Genomic DNA, 19,271 nt, shown 5'->3' with positions numbered 1-19,271 from the left:
TGAAATGACAATAAAAGCCACTTGACTTGACTGTACAAATAATTGTATGCAAATGTGAACATCTTGGGACAACACACACACACTGCATCATTCAGTAAAGAGGCACAAATGAACTCCCAGGGATGAGCAAACTGTGGTTCAAAAGGCTAAACTGGACCTCAAGACTGCAACAACAAAGGAATTGGAGAAAGAGTTGGAGGCATTACCAGGACAAGTCCTACATTGCCTGTCCTACATGGTCTGAAAGGCTGTTGTGCAAAGAAGAAGCCCCTACCATCCAGCCCTGACCTCACAAAGCCTGACCTCACAAAGCCCTGACCTGAATCCCATTCAAATTTCCCATTTGAAATTTGTGGACTGGACTGAAAAAGCATGTTTGAGAGTTACACCAGTTCTGACTGAAGGAGTGAGCAAAAAATTCCAGCAGAGTATTATGAACAGTTAAAAGGCAATGCCACCAAATACTAACAAAGTGCATCTAAACTTTAGTCCAACTGAAAATCTGACAGATTAAATTAAAGCGGAGTTAAATTAGTCTCCATTAATTATTATTTTCATTGAAATAGTGTAGGTACTCTAATTGGCATAATGCAGTAAATGTATGGGAACATGAAATGTGGGGAAAAATGGAGTTAGACTATATTTAGCCTAGAAGTATGTAAACTTTTGTCCTCAACTATAAGTGTTTAAAAAGTCAAATTGATTCCATGTTTTGTGTGTGTTGTGTGTGAACCACTTGTCTAATACATGCATTTGTGTGTCTGTTTTGCAGGAAACACAGTAAAGTTCAGTACAACAGCAATCTGTCTCCCCTGCCTTCTCCTGCACATTCACAAGTGCCAAATCAAGTAAGTCTACTGAATCTACAGCTATCTGGTTGAATGAATACCTGTGTCTGTTTTCCATCACATAACACTACTCATTATTGTATGAGGAATTCTTAGGAGGTTTTGGGCTAGTGACATTTCAACTCTAAATGCTAACAAGAGAAGCACCAATGGAGGTCTGATTTACCTTCTTCCATTTGGTTTTACGTGAAGGGACATAAAGCAGCCAAATAAAGGATCCTTCTGGCTTCCCCATTGTACTCAATGGGAATGCTTTAGAAGACTACTACTGAAAATGACTGCCTTATGGTCCAGCAGAAAAGAGGTCGCTAGCTAGGGTATGTCCCAAACTGCATACTGCAGTTCTAAATAGCATGCCACTATATGAAGTAGCTATTTCTGGCATGCTGATATGACCTATTTAGTATAGTAGTGTGTGATTTGGGATGCAGCCCAACTTTTTTTCCAAAAATAAAAGTTGTCTGATGTGAGTGATTACTATTTTCATATCCTAATGTCTGCATTTTGTAGCTTTGGTACCCAAACAAGGGAATTAAATTCAGCTAAGGAACTTGTTTACAGTTTGAGTCACTTAACAGTGGAAATGACAAAATTACAAAATATGGGATCACGGGTATGTATAAATGTGCGTTATAATACAAGTAAAAAAAAAAAAGTAATCTCTCTCTCTCTCTCTCTCTCTCTCTCTCTCTCTCTCTCTCTCAGGTTGATGGGCGAAGCTGGAAGGAGCCGGTGTTGGTAAGCTCTGAGGATTCCGCTGCATTGAGAATCTGTGGAAGCCCCCCTCCTTCATCTCAGCAGAGTGACGGCGTGTTATCTGAAGCATGTGTCAGGCAGCAGAGTGGCGAGCTCAGCACTGCAGGTGTCGCGTCCTGTGCCGCTAAAGGCAGCTGCTCCTCAATCCCGTACATTGACTGCAGTGATGCAGAGATTAGTGAGATGGAAGTCAGAGGTCGAGTCAGTAGGTCACACTCTCGCACGCGTCACAGGCACGGCTCGCTTGGCCACTGGCCAGGGGACGAAGCGTCCCGCCCACGAGATTGTAAAGCTAGTCCAAACAAGATTACACCCAGAGAATCTCCTCCTGTCTCTCCTGTCACTCATACCCCACCCCCTCACTATCCCAGTCCCACTCAAACCTCTAGCACCACCTCTCACAGCCAGAACTATGAAGTTTATGAGTGGTCACTGTCTGGAGGTGGGGCTCCAGTACGTGGAATACTCCATAGCACATTACTGGATGAGCTGGCCACACGTAGCCCTGGCCCCATACGCCATCTCCCAGGAACCAGGAGCTTGACCTCAAGCCCTGCTCTTTTCTCCTTTCATAGAACAGGATCTCTTAGCCATGCCCGATATAATGGCCACAGGCAGCACGAAGGTGTGGATGGCTTAGCTGTTAGTGGGCGGAGTTTTAGCCTGAGGTCATCTGCTCAGGAGGAAAAAGGCAGGTTCTTCAGCAGCTGCTCTCCAATCAATAATCGTTCCGTAATCACGACAAAGTGCCAGAATGTGGGTAACCGATCTGAGACAGACCCACTCATCCTGAGTCAATCGCGGCCCGTTTTCCCCCGAGCTGAAAGAATGGCCGCTCTCGATCGGCGCATGCTTGCCAATGGCCTTTCACCTCTTGGCCAAGTCAAAGCCAGTGCTGGCTCTCCACACCGTCGCCATAGTGCCATGCAGATGATTGATGGCTCTACAAGCAGTGGTACTGATACCAGTGACTCAGAGGAGATGGAGTCCATTGGCTCGTGCAGCCAGTCGCTGGGCTTTGTGAACCCTGCGGTGCACAGCTCCTCCCCTGTTTCTCACCTACCCAGAAACAAGATGTCATTCGGCAGCCTGCAGCTGGATGAGGATGGTGAGGGAGGGGGTGTGGATTTCAGTGATGAGGAAGGGGCACAAGTGTTTAACTGTTAGTGCAGAGTTCAGAGGTTAACTGAGCGGTGTGTGGTCTAGGAAGCTCTGGGAGGAATGACGGGGCAGATGCTTGGCACAAGGATTTATTTCTCATGCTTGAGGCAGCCTGTGTGTGTACAGGTATGTGTCACACTCCCACTCAGTGCGAAGTGTACACTAACGATAGCTGGCACAGTGATCTCTCTCTGTAGTAGCAATATTGCTCTTGATGATTATTGTTCTGTGATTATAGCAAACGTATCTCTATCTGTGAAGAGATCAAATCATTTACTTAGTGCCAAGTCCTTTGTTGGACCTCTCAGTAAAACTGTAGATAAGTGAACCGACTGGTTTTGAGTCATTCTTGTTCAGTGAAGCCAGACGTGCTTGTGTTTATGAAGCAGGCTTGTAAGCAGGCTTCATTGTGATGGTCTGGGATTTCTTCCACTCCACCAGAGGCCTTCATGTGTTTCCACTAGCAAAAGACATGATTTCTCTATAAACAAAATAATGCACATCACACTCGCGTCTTTGAGCGATTAGCATTTTCATTAAAGTTAAAAATGATGTTTCAAATATTTGATTGTGGCACTTAGCTCTTTTTTAAAATAATTGTAGTACTTTTTTGAAGCATGAATGAGGCCGTGTTTAGGAAACTATAACAAGAAATATCTTTGCCGTTAACTTTCCTTTTTTTAATGATTGTAGTGATGCTCTTTATATAGAACACATCTGTACATGACGTTTGTAATGTGAAACACAACACTATCGGAATGTAGCTTGTTTTGCAACTTTTCTTAATATTTAATGTACTCCCATCCGTTAATTTAAAGCCGATTCAGAAATGGCTGAGAAGATTACATAGGGTTTTATAAAACCCAAAAACATTCAGCCAAACACCCCCTTTTTGATTGATATCTGATAGGCGACCCTTGTTAATCCCTGATTGTGCGTGTTTAATAGTGATGTTTTTTTTGTACTTGTAAACCATGCTTTGTTTTTGTCAAATAGTTTTCTATATAAGCTGTTGGAGTCATAATTTAGTACAGCATATGCAGAAATGTCCTGTGATGCATCATTTACTGGTGTAGTGTTTAGCACCAGCGGGCATCATAACTCAGTAATGTATAATGCGGTGATTTAATAGAGAGGCCTGACATTCTGGTATTTCCATATAGACACATTTGCACTGCGTGAACCTTTCAAGGAGCTTTAGGCACCTTTCCACTTGAGGAAGCAGGGTAATTTTAGTTCCTAGTCCAAATTTCATAGAACATTTCCCATTTCTTCTCTACATTAGTATGTTTATCTGGGGATCAGGAATCATTCAGTTGGGGTTGCCATTCTGAACATTTATTGATTGTCAGCTTCACAGAACGAACAACATTGATGCCTTCTACTTTAAAAATCTTCTTTTATCTGACAAGTGATTACCACACCTAGTTTTGTGATTCTGTTGAGTTGAGAGAGTATTATGTATATGCTTGCAGAGGCATGCCACTTGCGCAAGCGTCATAAAACTTGCTGAAAGCACGAACTCTGCTTTGTCCATTAACGTAAAATCATATATACACAAAACAAAAAAGCTGTGCGTTCTTTGTGCTGCTGTACTGTGACGTGCTGAAATGACATTGCACAATATGTGTAACCTCCGTTACGTAACGGTCAAGGTTCTTGCTGAGTAGTAGGACCAGTAATTTCTCCACAAACCATGTAGTTCTCATTCAGCCCAGTTCCAGAAGTGTTTAGTCCCTCAAAAAAGATAAAAAACTTATCAGCATTTGGATTTGTCTTTAGAAATATTTATCATTTATTAATATGGCAGTCTACAATACCCAGTGACAGTGTCAAGAGTAGAAGAGCAGAGCACATTACGCTGTCATGTTGTCTTAACAATGGTGTCCCGCTGTGTTCCTGCCTGCCACTCCCTCTCTGTGACTTTTTGTTCCCACTGTAATCAGTCCTAATCTGGTTCACCTATTCCAACTCCCCCAAACACTCCCTGTAAAAAATTAAAAAAAAGAAAAAAGTACAACTCTCACCAAAAGTAACCAGCTTGGCACTTTTTGTGTACTGTATCTTTCATTTCAAAGGTTGGGTTCTGTTTCCTTTCTGCTCCCACTGGGTCTGGGTGTGTTCGTGCACAGGCAAAAGCTGCTTGAGCTTGTCATTTCCATCACTGTCATTTATGATCAATAAATGCTCCTGTTATTTAATTTTATTTTCTCAACTGTTTGATGATGGAATGAATGGCTGTGGGATTTGCCTTTGTAACACTCTGATGCTGGTTTCTAAGGCTTAAACTGCATGCTTTCCTTTCTCACTGCTTTTTCCTGTTGTATGTGTCAAGCAAAGACCACAGTCATTTCAGGCACTGCTTCCTGTTTCCCATATGAATGTATGTTAAAGTGACATTGAAACTGTGACACCATTTATCCACTAAATTTTGCTCCTTGAGCAATTTTCTTTTCCTTAACTCAGTCACTGTAAATTTTTCTGGTGTGAGGGTAATGTCTTGCGAATATATATACACACACACACACTCATTCTCATTCTCTCACTTTCAAATTCACACTCTCACTCATTCAGCATCTGTGGGTTTTTTTTTTCTATTGGCTTTCGCTACTGACTTTTGAACGCTGTTTTATTTTTCTTATCTCTATTCTCTTTATAAAACTATTTCAACTCTATAACACTGTATACAGCTGTGCTCTAGTGTCAATAAAGTTGGCCTTTATGAATTTGGGCTCAAGAATCTTTTATTAAAGATTATGTTTCACCACCATCCTAGATTGTAGCCCCTTCCCTTCCCAGACTTGTTTGTGTGTGCTGTTAGTGCATGAGTCAGGCTGTGTGTTCATGAATGCATGTATATACATTCAGTGTATACATACATTTGGCATGTTGTTTTTGATGCATGTGTAGGCTGTCTGGAGGTTGTCTTGGCTCCCCACCATTGCACTGTATTGGGATGTGTGTGTGTGTATGTATGAGTGTGTGTATGAGTGTGTGTGTGTGTGTGTGTGTGTGTGTGTGTGTTGTCTTGAGCTGCTCTCTTGGCTGTTTTATTTAACATGGCTGCGCTGCAGACAGGGAGCACAGGAGGCGCTGTTGGGCAAGTACTGAGTTCACTCTCTTGGGTGTTAGGGATAGAGACTGGAGTGTAAGTGGGTATACGTAAACACTGCTAAATATTCAAACATATACACACAGCATACACGTGTTTTGCACATGAAGTTTGTATTTCTATAGGCAGACAGAGTGAGTGACGAGAACAGTGAGCCACATGGGATTCTTTAATATATGCTTATATAATATAATGATTGGAGAAAGGCCGAGTGTTTAGACCTCTCTCTTTCTCTCCTCCCTTTCCGTCTGGGTCTTTTATCTCCGCCATAGAAGTACCAGGTTTGTCCGTGTCTCTGGTGAACGGTCATCGCCATGCGCATGAGCTGAACGGCGCGAGTCCAAGCCCGGATGATCAGCAGCCATCGCCTCTCACGTCCCCACTCCTGAACGACGCCAGCACTCTGCGCACCGATGATGAAGAGGAGAATAGGAGGAAGGTGAGATAACGATCACCGTTTCCGGCAGTTCTGTAATATATTTACATTCATGGTATTTGGCAGATGCTCTTATCCACAGCGACTTACAGAAGTGCTTTGAAGTCTCCATCAATAAATACACCCTGATACTGGTTCACTAGGTCACGGACTAAAAATACCATCAGTCTAAAAACTCTGCTGGGGAGGTAATATAGTAAGAAAATGACATGAACAACACCATTTTTAAGTGCTAATTTAATACATAATGCTGGAACATGCGAACATTTTCACCTAATCTCCAGCTACCACAGCTGTAGAATATATTTCCCTGTACTGAGCAAACCCTGTGTACTCAAAACACAAGTATACTGGTAGCCTAAGGGCAGTTGTAACGTGTCAATAAACTGAGTCAGTACATGATTTATAACATGAATTCTAAACTCACCCAGTGGACTGTAACATTAAAAGTTTATAGGATGAGACAGACAAGAGCGATGTTCTCATATAATTTCATCCAACTTTCCAACACTGGAGGAATGCAGTAAAAATAGTTCGGGATACTTGCTCTTTTCCGAAGGTTTCGCAGTAAGTTTTGCAGGTTATCCATGATCAGGCGAAAACCGTGGCACTTTGCTTTTTAAAGTAAACTTCACGAACATATTGGTAAGATATATCCCAGTGTTAAGGGACCTCTGAAAAGAAAAATCGTACAGATTTACGGCTTCATTTAATGTAATTTCTTTAAATACTGTAATTACAGCTTAATTTCTCAAAATACCATTTACTGAGGAATTCATGATGCCATTATAAAAAAGAGTTTTCCTCATAATGCTTTTGACAATCCAAGTGAGTCAAGTAAAGTTTTTCTGTTCTTTATTCAGTATAGAGAGTTGTCAAAAATTTGGTCTATGTTAATTGCACATGTGTTTTTTTGTTTGTTTGTTTGTTTAACTACTTTGGAAAATGCTAAATTGACTTTAACCAAATCCAGTAGGTATTACTGGATTAGAGTAAACCTTCTGAAATCTGCCTTGGTGTCAAAACAGAATAAGAGCCAGGTGTCGGCTATTATCCCTTACGGCACAGCGCTGTGCATCTGCTCTAACTGGCGCATAGCTCCACACACCACAGCGCTCTTGTGCAGACGTGGCTGCCTTTGCCAAAAAGAAACGTTAGAGAGAGATTAAACGTTAGGCAGTAGGACTTGGTTATAAGTGGCTGCGTTGCTGTTGAAACCAATGATTTTGTGATTGTGTGATACAGAGGTTTCCGACGGACAAGGCTTACTTCATTGCCAAAGAGCTGCTCACCACGGAGAGAACCTACCTGAAGGATCTGGAGCTCATCACTTTGGTAATGAATGAATGAATCGTAGACTGTGTGTATGTTTGTGTGTGTGTCTGAATGTACAAAGGGCTCATTGATAAAATACCTCATGTCAGTAACAGCTAGACATGTCAGAGGTTGTTGGACTGCAATGTATATGTCTGATGAGACGCAGCTATCACTGCCTGCTTCTCTTCACTGATGTCTATATATCTCAGCAAAAAAAAAGAATCGTCCTCTCGCATTCAACTGCTTTTATTTCCAGCAAATTTCTTAACGTGTAAATATTTGTATGGGCATTAAAAGATTCAACAACTGAGACATAAACTGAACAAGTTTAGTCATTTGACGAACAGAAATGGAATAATGAGTCCCTGAACAAAGGGGCAAATATCAAAAGTAACAGTCAGTATGAGGTGTGTCCACCAGCTGCTTTAAGTACTACAGTGCATCTCATCCTCATGGACTGCACCAGATTTGTCAGTTCTTGCTGTGAGATGTTACTCCACTCTTCCACCAAGTCTCCCTGTAGCACTGTCTCAGGCGTCTTACATTACAGACATTGCAGTTTATTGCTCTGACCACATCTGCAGTCCTCATGCCTCCCTGCAGCAGGCCTGTGGCATGTTCACGCAAGTGAGCAGGAACCCTAGACATCTTTCTTCTGGTGTTTTTCAGAGTGAGTAGGAAGGTCTCTTTAGTGTCCTAAGTTATTGTAACTGTGACCTTAATTTACCTCCTGTAAACTGTTCGTGTCTTAAGGACTGTTCCACAGGAGTATGTGCAATAATTGTTTATGGTTCATTGAACAAGCATGAAAAACATTGTTTAAACCCTTTCCAATAAAGATCTGTAAATTTACAAAATATCTTTAAAATACAGTCTCCTGAAAAAGGGACCTATCTTTTTTTGCTGAGTGTGTATGTGTGTGAGAGTGTAAAATACCCCTGCGCTGTTGAATTATTGAATCTGATTGGTTAGAAGGGGTTGATTAATTTTTATTTGTGCTTAAATTCAGATTTATGTTAACTCATTTAAAAAAATGTGTTATTTAACAAAGAAAAACATAATCATTGGTATGGTGAAGTTTTGTGTTAGAAGAAAATTAATAGAAAGTTAAGTTTGTCGGCAGTTTGTAAGTCGGTAGGCTCTCCACCACAGGACGGTCTTCAGGACAGAGTAATTTGCGCTCTCCAGTGTCTAACATGACAAACAGCACTTTTTTTTGTTTGTTTTAGGTGAGAGAAAAGGAAAACCGGTGAGGGTTTGTATGTTTAATAATGTTTATAGCTGTTACATTGTAAGTGATACCAGAAACTAGCTTGTCTCACGGACATGCCTTAAGATTAAATGTGACTATAAAAGATTAAAAGGCATGTCATTCATTAATAAATCAAAAAAATTGTAATTCAGGACTTGCTGTTATTGGAAAATAATCTACTTCATGATGGTAATGGGGTATCAGATCACCTTGTTGAGACTAACAGCATCTGCTGAAGTTATGTGAAACCTCATAAGGTGTAATGATGTTCTATTGTGTCTCATGTTTATGTGCGTGACTGGTGTGGTGTAAGTGAACATACCACACGTTCATGGCATTAAATATGCGTTGAATTAGATTCGGAAGTTACGTCAAAACTGACTCGGTGTTGATCCACTGTTTCATGCCAGTATCGATTCTGATTCCGATATGCAGTATCCGATCAGTGTATCTCTAATCTCTAAAGCCTGTAGTGAGGTGATAACAGGATCAGTTAGCTGGAGCTGTACCGCTTTAGGGACGGAGCTGATTGATTTCTTATCAGTCTCATGCTCTGTGGGGGTTTCTGATTAAAGCCAGAGTTTAGTGTAATAGTAGTGTATAGGACAGCTGTCTGGTAGCTCATCCACTCAAACTCTGCAGGATTACACAGTACACACACACACACACACACACACAGTACACACGCACACTAGCTCAACGTGAACTCTGTGATTTGTTATAACCACTGCTAATGTATTTCTAGTGTACTTGAAAACATTTTCACGATGCCCTTCTTGTATGTAGGTTTGCTAACTAATGTAGTAATGTCACATTTTAAAAATGAGCGAAAATGAAACATTCAGTACGGCAAGTAACGATTGTTTTTCCGTCACATCTCCCGAATTGTTTCATTCCACTCACACCACAACAATAAACCAATAATTCTTTTTTTTATTTATGTATTAAAGAACTACACTTCATACTTTTAATATTTACATTTAACGTTGTTGAACGTACACAAAACAAGTTGGTTCCTGTTATCACTTACAATATAGCAGCACTCTTTCTTTCTGTTTTGAAGTTATTATGACAGAAATGCAGCTTGTCCTGTTGCCAAAAGCCGCAAAGAACAAAGTTCTCTGCCCTCGAGTGTTTCCAGTGGCAGAAAACATAAAACGCTTTTTCTGTGAGTGTTTACGATGTGCTGTCCCTGGAGACTCCTCTTATAATTGTTAAATATTGGAATCCTTACATAACGCTTCACCAATTCAGCGATTATACATTTCATTGTTAAACAACAGTTTAAAAAAAAATTCATTTCTTAATTCCACTTAAATTACAATGCTACTATAAAAATTATGTGATTCGCATATGTGGTTTGTGTACTTTTATATTTACTGTTTGTGTATTAATGTGTGTGTATAAGTGCAGGGGCGTCCAATCTTACCCAGAAAGGGCCGGTGTGGGTGCAGGTTTTCATTCCAACCAAGCAGCAGCCAAACCGGAGTCTATTGAAAGCCAAGCTCAACTGAATAAACAGGTGGAATCTGGTGTGGCTCCTGCTTGATTGGAAAGAGAACCTTCACCCACACCGGCCCTTTGCAGATAAGATTGGACACCCCTGTGTTAGTATATTGGAGGATTTGGTTAGAAAGGGTTTTGTTTAAAAATAGAGAACAATGCTTATAAATGATGTGTGCCTGTGTTTACATATGTATTAATATGTGTGTGTGTGTGTGTGTGTGTGTGTGTGTAGTCATTTCAGAATGTACTGGCTAAAGAGGAATGTGCTCCAGAGTCTCTAAGGATTCTTTTGAAATCCAGCTTTGATCCGCTTCACACCTACCACTCTGACTTCCTTAAAGAGCTGGAGCAGAGACTTGCACTGTGGTTAGAAACACACACACATACACACACAGACACCACTTATGTAGAGATACATTGATAGCAGTTTTCATGATTGTAGAATTAGTCTTTGTCCAGTCTTTTAGTCTTACCAATAATGGGGGTTAAAACATACACACATGCGTGCACTCGCACGCACACACATGCTACGCACATGGTTTCCTTGGCAACCCTTTATCCCCAGAGGAAAAAGCTGCTTGCCTCAGGGTGCGGGGTTTCCATGACACCCAGCACTGTCCAATTCCTACTAGTGACATCTTAGGCACTCAGAGCTATACTTCCTTCCTCACCATCATCCCATCATCCTTTCCTTTATCATGATCTGGCTCTGTCCGAGCCTGCTCACCGGATTCACACTAACACTATGTGGCTATTTGGCTGAAGCAGGAGCTCTATAGATATTGCTTTTGTACATGCACATTAATGTACTTTTATCAGTTCACCCGTTTACTTTCATTAACTGCTAGTGAGATTAAGAACATGTACACAAGACACAAAAAGTCAGTGTGCAGTCACTAAACACTACAACAGCGACACCTGCTGGTAATCCAGTACACTGCACGTTAACCTGGTGACACGTCACTGATTGCAGTCAAGTGCTTAAATCCCTAAACAATATGTAAGTGGTGTGTGTGTGTGTGTGTGTGTGTGTGTATACAGGGAAGGCCGCTCAAATGCCCACATTAAGGGTGATTATCAACGTATTGGGGACATCATGCTGAAAAACACCCAGGGACTGAAGGTAAAATTCTCAATTTCACAGTGTCTTATATTTTTATCATTAGGAGACTTCATCCAATAACTACATGTTACTTACTAGCTTTGTTCTCAAGAGTTGGCATTCTTTTTAAAACATAATCTGCAATTCACGTGCGTGTGTGCATAGCTGTTGACGGCTCAGCTGCAGAAGCACTCCGAGTGTGTGAGTGAACTGGAGACGGCGTGTCGCAATTCGCGGCGGCTGGAAACCGTGTGTCGAGACTTTGAGCTGCAGAAGGTGTGTTACGTTCCCTTAAATGTGTTTATTCTGAGGCCGCTGCACAGACTGCTGCATTATAAACAGATCCTGGAGAGACTCTGCAAACACTACCCCGCCACACATTCCGACTTCAGAGACTGCAGAGGTGAGCCAGGCGTCCGGTTTAAATATCACAAATAAATCAGAATTCCCATATGCCCTGGAAAACCTGTATATATACACACTAGTGGGTTCTTCAATGTATTTGTTTTAAAAGGGTCAATTTAATTGAGAGTTTGTTTTGAGAGGCTAGCATAGCTGATTTTTTTTTTTTTTTTTACGAGGTTAGGTGTCAGATTATTCTTATATTGTTTTTGTATGATTTAAATTCTACTTGGTTCTTTTATGTGTTCTTGTTCAACTAATTAACAATGAACCACTCATTGGTTTTTATAACAGTGAGTAAGCTTGTATATTTCTGTGATGATTGGTTGAGAAATGAGTGTGTGGGTAGGTGTGTGCGTCAGTAAGAGATTGTTAGGAGTTTTGTTTTAAGAATGTCAGCAGATATGAGTCAATCTAAGATGACTTTCTGTGAACAACAGCTTTGTTCTATATAAGTTATGGAATGTTTCCTGGAAAAGTCCTAAAAACGATTTCCCTTGACCACAGCAAATACATTTGTTGTGTTAGCATTTATGTTTGTTTGGGTTTTTTTTTTTTTTTTTAAAGTTAGATTAAATTTGAAATGATGTTTGCATGTTGTGATGAGAGCTTGCCCTTTATCTACAGCTGCACTGGCTGATGTGTCTGAACTGGAGTCTGTGCTCCACTCCAGCATGCTGAAAACTGACAACTACCAAAGACTGCTGGAGCTGCAGAAGGACTTGCTTGGGGTGGACAATTTGGCAACCCCAACGCGCGAGTTTATCAGACTGGGCTGCCTAAGTAAACTTTCTGGGAAAGGCCTGCAACAGCGCATGTTCTTTTTGGTAAAACACACGTTACAATGTTTATGCCGTGCTACTATTAATATGTATGTTACTAAATAATGCATTGTGTAAACCTAAATTTAACCTCTGGAACAAAAAGGAAATCGTTTGAGTCTTTTAGACACACAGAGACTTTTTAACGGTGAGCAATGCCTCTATATCTGTGTGTGTCAGTTCAGTGACGTGCTGCTGTACACGAGTCGGGGGATTACAGCATCCAATCAGTTTAAAATACACGGCCAACTTCCTCTTCGTGGAATGACGGTGAGAAAATCATTCTCTCCTCTGCATGTTCTCTGCATTTGAGCTATAGTTTCATCATGGCTATAATGCTCAGTATCTGTGTGATTAGTGATGTGATAAAGTGTGTGTGTTTGTGTGTACACAGATAAGGGAGAGTGAAGAGGAGTGGGGCGTTCCTCACTGTTTCACTCTGGTCACACAGCGTCAGTCAGTGGTGGTAGCAGCAAGGTAATCTACATACTACTGTAATATGGTCTCCCAAGCCAGACATCTAGCTGTTGTTAGAGGGTCTGCTAGTTTATATCACTCAATCTGGCTGACAAGTTTTGCATCACATGTAGGGAGAAATCATTTTGAAAAACAGACCTATGTGCATAGAAATTTGTGAACACAGTAGAGTGTACTATTGTACTAATGCTACAATTCCCTAATGTTGATTGCGGTTCACAGTTACAAGGAAGCAATGAATAAGCAAAATGTCTTAATTGATATTAATATCTTCAAAAATGGACAGCTCCCTGACCAGAAAGTAGAGACATCAGTGTCGCGAATTTTGGAGAATGTTCTGGATGCGGTTCTGTGTATAGTTATAGTCTTTGTCCTTTTTAGTGGAAATTACTTACTTACTTAGTCAGTATATTAGTTCGTAATTAATATTTAAGGCTTGAGTAGTCTATGACATTTCAGAGGCATCATCCTCCTCATCAGCTGGACACTCAAGCTGTCGATCCAAATCTCACAAGCCAATGAGAGTAAATCGCTGTTATGCTCCACCCACATGTGAGATTTGTGCCAGAATGGCAAACTTAAACTTGCGGAGCGTAAATTAAACTTCGGAAAGTGTAATCGAAGGTTCTGGCAGCGCGTTCATAACCCATGATTAGTGAAAATGAAGCTTAGAGAAGTGTTAACAAAGAGTGCTGATTATTCGAAGACCATGTTAAATGTTTGCCATGGAGTTCACTGTTTTTAGTTTCAGAGTGTTTTTCTTCTTATTGATTGTATATTTTTTTCATTTCTCTGAAAGTTACGTTCGATGCTATTAGGACAACATTTAATTCCATACTCCTAAATCATATTCCACTAGGATCATCACTAATCACTTAATATTTGCTCCACTCCAGCAAAGAGAGAGTTAGCAAATCTGTTTGCAAGGCTCTTTGTATTGATGGCTGTATCTCTCTCTCTCTCTCTCTCTCTCTCTCTCTCTCTCTCTCTCTCTCTCTCTCTCCCTCACTTTATCCTTTTCTCTGTAGTTCTGTATCAGAGATGGAGAAATGGATGGAGGATTTAAAAATGGCTGTGGATCTAGCTGAAGACTCGAACGGACCATCAGCATGCCTGTTGACCAACAGCAATGACGTCAGTAAGTACTGATCCCATCACCCTGTTATTCTTAGGCCAATCAGAAGGAGCGACGCGTAGGACAGGCTGAACAATACTTGCATGACATAATGATAAGCTCATGACTACTCCAGACTCAAGTTCAAAACAGTTTCAGTGTTTTATCAGAGAGGAAAAATGGTATGAAGACTGATATGGTGTTTGCATTATTGGATTGTTGTGCTTAAAGGGATAGTTCACCCAAAAAGTTTAATTCTGTCAAATTCAAAATAGTCAATTACTCACCATGTCTTTCCAAACCCGTAAGACTTTGGTTCATCTTTGGAATACAAATGAAGACATTTTATAATGAGACCCGGGAGATTTCTGCCCCTCTATTTACAGTCCATGTAACCAAAACTTTCAAGCTCTAAAAAGAGAGCAGACATTCTCAGGATACATTCCCGGAAACGCTGCACTGTTTTTACAGCAGAGGAAGAGGGACACTGTACACAAACTGAGTCACATAGAGCAATCTTTGCAACCAAAATGTCTGCAGATTTCGACATAGAGGAGGAATTATGTTTTTTTTGTCCACTCTCACGTCAACACAGCACGCGTACGTCGTGGTTCTCTCGTGAACCCGCATCTGTGTGGAAGTGAAGATATTTTCTGAATAAAGACTTAACTTGAGCTTTTTTTTTTTTTTGAGCACACAAAGCATTCGTATCTCGTCATAAAATTGGGATTAAACCACTGGAGTCACATGGATTACTTTTATGATGCCTTTATGAACTTTTTGGAGCTTTAAAGTTTTGGTTACTGAACTGTAAATGGAGGGACTGAAATCCCCCAGGTTTCATTAATAAAATATCTTCAATCATGTTCTGAATATGAACGAACCTCTTATGGGTTTGGAACGACATGAGGGTGAGTAATTGGTGACAGAATTAAAATTTTTTGGGTGAACTATCCCTTTAATGTGTTCAGTGCAAGTTTGAAGGCAAAGTTGTACAGTATGTTTGAACATTAATGATGTTGGTATTGATATTAAATTGAATTTTGTAATAGTTCGAGTTTCTTTTGATTGCTATTTCATGAATCTGTTTATGTATAAAATGTTTTTACTGAGCCATACAATGTTTTTAGGTAAGTATGTGATGATGATTAAGACATGCAGCTTATAAGCTTCCCATACTTGTTAGCTAGATTATCCTCATAGCTCTCGTGTGCAATTTCTTTGAACATCAATCAAATCTTGGCTAATTGACTACATTCTTTTTGTATGTTGTGTAAATTCCTGACTGACAACGGGCTTTATTGAATTATTGAGGTCAGTGTGTGCAGTGATCTGTATAATGAATTGTGTGCTTTTTTTTCCTGTTTGCATAGGAGTGATTATGTACTGTGTATTGGTGATTGTGTGTGTGTGTGTGTGTGTGTGTGTGTGTAAGTGATTGTGGAGGTGGATACATTAACATACTGAAATGTTCTCAGAGTCTGCAGGGGAGTGGGCCTCAGAGGTCGAGTCAGAGGATGACCTGGCTGGGTCACGCACATCATTGGAGCGCCATGGCAACAGCTCAGCACATCACCGTGGCAACACCACGGTTCATGTTTGCTGGCATCGCAACACCAGCGTTTCTATGCTGGACTTTAGCATAGCGACGGAGGTACCAGGCTCCCCAGTGTCTAACCACCTCTCTCTCTCGCTCTCTTTCCCCTCCTGTTGCCATGTGTATGTGTGTAATGTTTTGTTCTAGGAAGCAGTGGTGTCTCCTGTCTCTGCTCATTTTCCACTCCAGTGTCTCCTGCAGTCTCTTAACCCTTACACTGACTGTATGTGTATTAATGCATGCTGTCAATCACTCACGCTTTCTTTCTCTGTCTGTCTGTCTGTCTGTCTCGTTGGCTGTGTGTCGGCCCCCGTCCTCTCCCTGTGAATCCCTCTCTGTCTCTTTACCCCCCCGGCCTCCTCGTATGTGTGTATAGAGCCTCGTGCTACAGTGAGTGTGTGTGTCACACGGGGGCAGGGAGCAGTGCCTGTGTCTGTAGTGTGCTGGTACAGAATGCAGAGTCTCTCCTTTACTGACTGCTGCATCAGTCTGGAGGTAACACACCCAGACTCAGACTGCCTCTTTCACCAAGAAAGCCCTTAAACCACTAGAGTAGCTCCTGTACTAACCCCTACTCCCCAAACCACATTTACATATAAATAAATATATTATGATGTAGACAGCTAATGTGCATGTTATGTAGAATAAGTATATATAAGAATTATATATATATATATATATATATATATATATATATATATATATATATATATATATATATATATATATATATAATATATATATTTAAATAGTTATTAGCTTACTAAAATGATTCTCCCTGGAATTTTGCCTGATACAGAAACATAAAACCATTAAGGGTGCCCCAGAAGGAACAGCCAAAGAACCCTAAAATCATCTTTTTGTTTGTTTTAAGATACTGTAGTCTTATGCAGCCGGAGGATGCAGATGATGAAGTGTGTAATCTCTTTAGAATACACCACTGATCCACACTGACTTTGAGCTTTGTCTAAAAGAGCACTCTGTCCATCAGCTTGTTGGCAGGAAGGTAGAGGTGTGTGCTTGTAAGCTGAAGACAGGTGGTAAATGCCCAAGTGGTTTCTCTTTGAAGCTTTTCTCACAGGCTTTTCTCTGTGATTCTAAAGGTTTAATGGGGAATGCTAACTAATTATCTAACACAAAAAAAATTACACTACATGCTCTACACACTATTATCAACCTGTAACTAGTACACACACACATACTGAGCGCACTCTCTTTTTTTAATTTGTTTTCTAGAACCAGCTGTCTGGGAACCTGCTAAGGAAATTTAAAAACAGTAACGGCTGGCAGAAGCTCTGGGTGGTTTTCACCAACTTCAGCTTGTTCTTCTACAAAACACACCAGGTGACTTTTTATAAATATGTATATATATGCACACATGAACACACTCAACTGTTTACACTATAAATGTCATGTGTACCAGTGGAATGTCTGAATGGTGTGCTATATAAAGTGTTTCTCTCGCTCTCTCCTTTCTCTTTTTATTTTTTTATTGTAATTTGTAATTTTTTTTTTTTAGGATGAGTATCCATTGGCCAGTCTGCCTCTGCTGGGTTACTCAGTAACTGTTCCAGCCGAGTCAGAGAACATCCATAAGGACTACGTGTTCAAACTGCATTTCAAATCCCACATCTACTATTTTAGATCTGAGAGCGAGTACTCCTTTGAGAGGTATGCCATGTGTGAGAGTGTGTGTGCGTGAGTCTGTGTGAGGGAGTAAGATCACACGTCCATGTCTCTTTAGCTCAAACATTATTATGGAAATAAAAAATGTACATAATTGTAACCAGTGTAATTATGGACAGTGCACTCTGACCTGTGTTGTGTGCAGGTAATGTTTATTACTGAACCATATATCACACTGTGTTATGTTGTGTGCAGGTAATGTATATTACTGAGCAGTATATCACACTGTGTTGTGTTGTGTGCAGGTAATATATTGTTCAGTAATATACATCACACTGTGTTTTGTGTTGTGTGCAGGTGGATGGAGGTGATTCGCAGTGCCACCATCTCCTCCAGCAGAATTCGTTATCTCAACCGCAAAGAGCCCTATTGAGCTTGACAGCCTTAGGGAGCAAGTGTGTGCGTGTGCGTGTGTGTGTGCGCGTGTGTGTGTGTGCGTAATCTGATCTTGATGATCAGTTTGTGTTTATCTCTTTAAAACAAAACCACCTTTTGTGACATTAACATTTTCTATCATGATTTTACACACCATAAGACACATTTTTTGAGTGCGTCTGACCGTCTCCATGGAGAGTCCTGGTGCTTTTTTTAATGGTGACACGTCTGCTGCACATCGTATCAGCTTTTTCTGCATTTTTCCTGCATTTTTACTGGGCTGTTTGCCTCTTTTATAGAATCTCATTTTATATACTATAATTAATTATCTATCTGTTTGCCATAAATGTCACTTGTTACTTCATAACAGAGGCCTATCGATACTGGTGCCCTGATTTTTTATAAGTACTGTCATGTCCATTTTATTTCTGTGAAGCAACTTTTGGATTATTTCTATTAACAGACTTCTTGGAATCCATTAATCTATGTGCCATTTTGGATGTCTGGCATCTAAATACAGTTTAAATTTATTGAAAAGGAGCCTTCATATGTTTAGGTTTTAGAGAGGTTTTTAAAAAAAATAACGTAGGCTTTTAACATTACTTTATTCAACACAGATTGTTTAGATGTTAAATTGCTCAGTTTTTAAACAATTTTCACCCTAAGATATAAGGTACATAACGTTATTGTATGTCTTTTATTCCATTAAATAAGTGTTGATAATGACATTTCTTAATTCAGGGTTGTTCAATCTTGCTGCCATTTTAGGAAATAAAATCACATTATTAAAGCTACAGTATAGTTAGAATAGCCATGCTTCACACTCAACAATCACACTACATATATGAAGAACACCATTGAGGAAGTAAAGCTTTAAAGAGTAGAGTTATACATGATTTTGTAGTTTCATACATATTATTTACTCTCAGATGACAAGGCTGCCTCATGCGAAGGTTTTAAGTAGTGGGTTATCTTTGAAGAAGAAGGGGGCGGGGAATGACTTTGGCAAGGCGTGTCTAATAAATGTCTATTACTTTACTTTGGACAGAGGAAGAAATGTTTCATATTCCAGATAAATAAGAGAGTTAAAAGAAAGAATGTTGTATGGATATGTAAGCAATAAAAACACATTTGAACATCCAGAATAACCAGTGTTGTCTTATGTGTTTGTATTTATGGGTTGTTGTTTTTGTGTGCTCATTATACATACACTGGATAAATGTTGCTTAGATTAAATTAGATAATGAGATTAATGGATTTCCTTTGAAGAGCCTTTTTTATTGTAAATTCAGCGCTGTAATCTCTGTTC

General features: G+C 40.1%; 1 protein-coding gene across 2 annotated transcripts in view; it reads left to right on the top strand.

Moving 5' to 3' along the window:
- LOC128608915 (FERM, ARHGEF and pleckstrin domain-containing protein 1) overlaps positions 1–19,271 on the top strand; it is a 62,051-nt gene extending 42,780 nt beyond the window's left edge. For both annotated transcript variants that reach the window (XM_053627102.1, XM_053627101.1), the window contains 15 exons: positions 773–848; positions 1,554–1,710; positions 6,150–6,316; positions 7,559–7,648; positions 10,621–10,754; positions 11,430–11,511; positions 11,656–11,893; positions 12,520–12,719; positions 12,894–12,983; positions 13,108–13,190; positions 14,219–14,328; positions 15,783–15,958; positions 17,138–17,245; positions 17,421–17,572; positions 17,885–19,271. In XM_053627102.1, the coding sequence (XP_053483077.1) occupies positions 773–848; positions 1,554–1,710; positions 6,150–6,316; positions 7,559–7,648; positions 10,621–10,754; positions 11,430–11,511; positions 11,656–11,893; positions 12,520–12,719; positions 12,894–12,983; positions 13,108–13,190; positions 14,219–14,328; positions 15,783–15,958; positions 17,138–17,245; positions 17,421–17,572; positions 17,885–17,960 (1,939 nt within the window). In that variant the 3' untranslated portion in view covers positions 17,961–19,271. The remainder of the gene's footprint in view (positions 1–772; positions 849–1,553; positions 1,711–6,149; positions 6,317–7,558; positions 7,649–10,620; positions 10,755–11,429; positions 11,512–11,655; positions 11,894–12,519; positions 12,720–12,893; positions 12,984–13,107; positions 13,191–14,218; positions 14,329–15,782; positions 15,959–17,137; positions 17,246–17,420; positions 17,573–17,884) is intronic.

Source organism: Ictalurus furcatus, chromosome 6 (assembly GCF_023375685.1).
Source record: "Ictalurus furcatus strain D&B chromosome 6, Billie_1.0, whole genome shotgun sequence".
Classification (NCBI taxonomy): Eukaryota; Metazoa; Chordata; class Actinopteri; order Siluriformes; family Ictaluridae; genus Ictalurus; species Ictalurus furcatus.
Note: the sequence above shows the minus strand (reverse complement) of the source record. Positions and strands in the feature narration are given on the sequence as shown.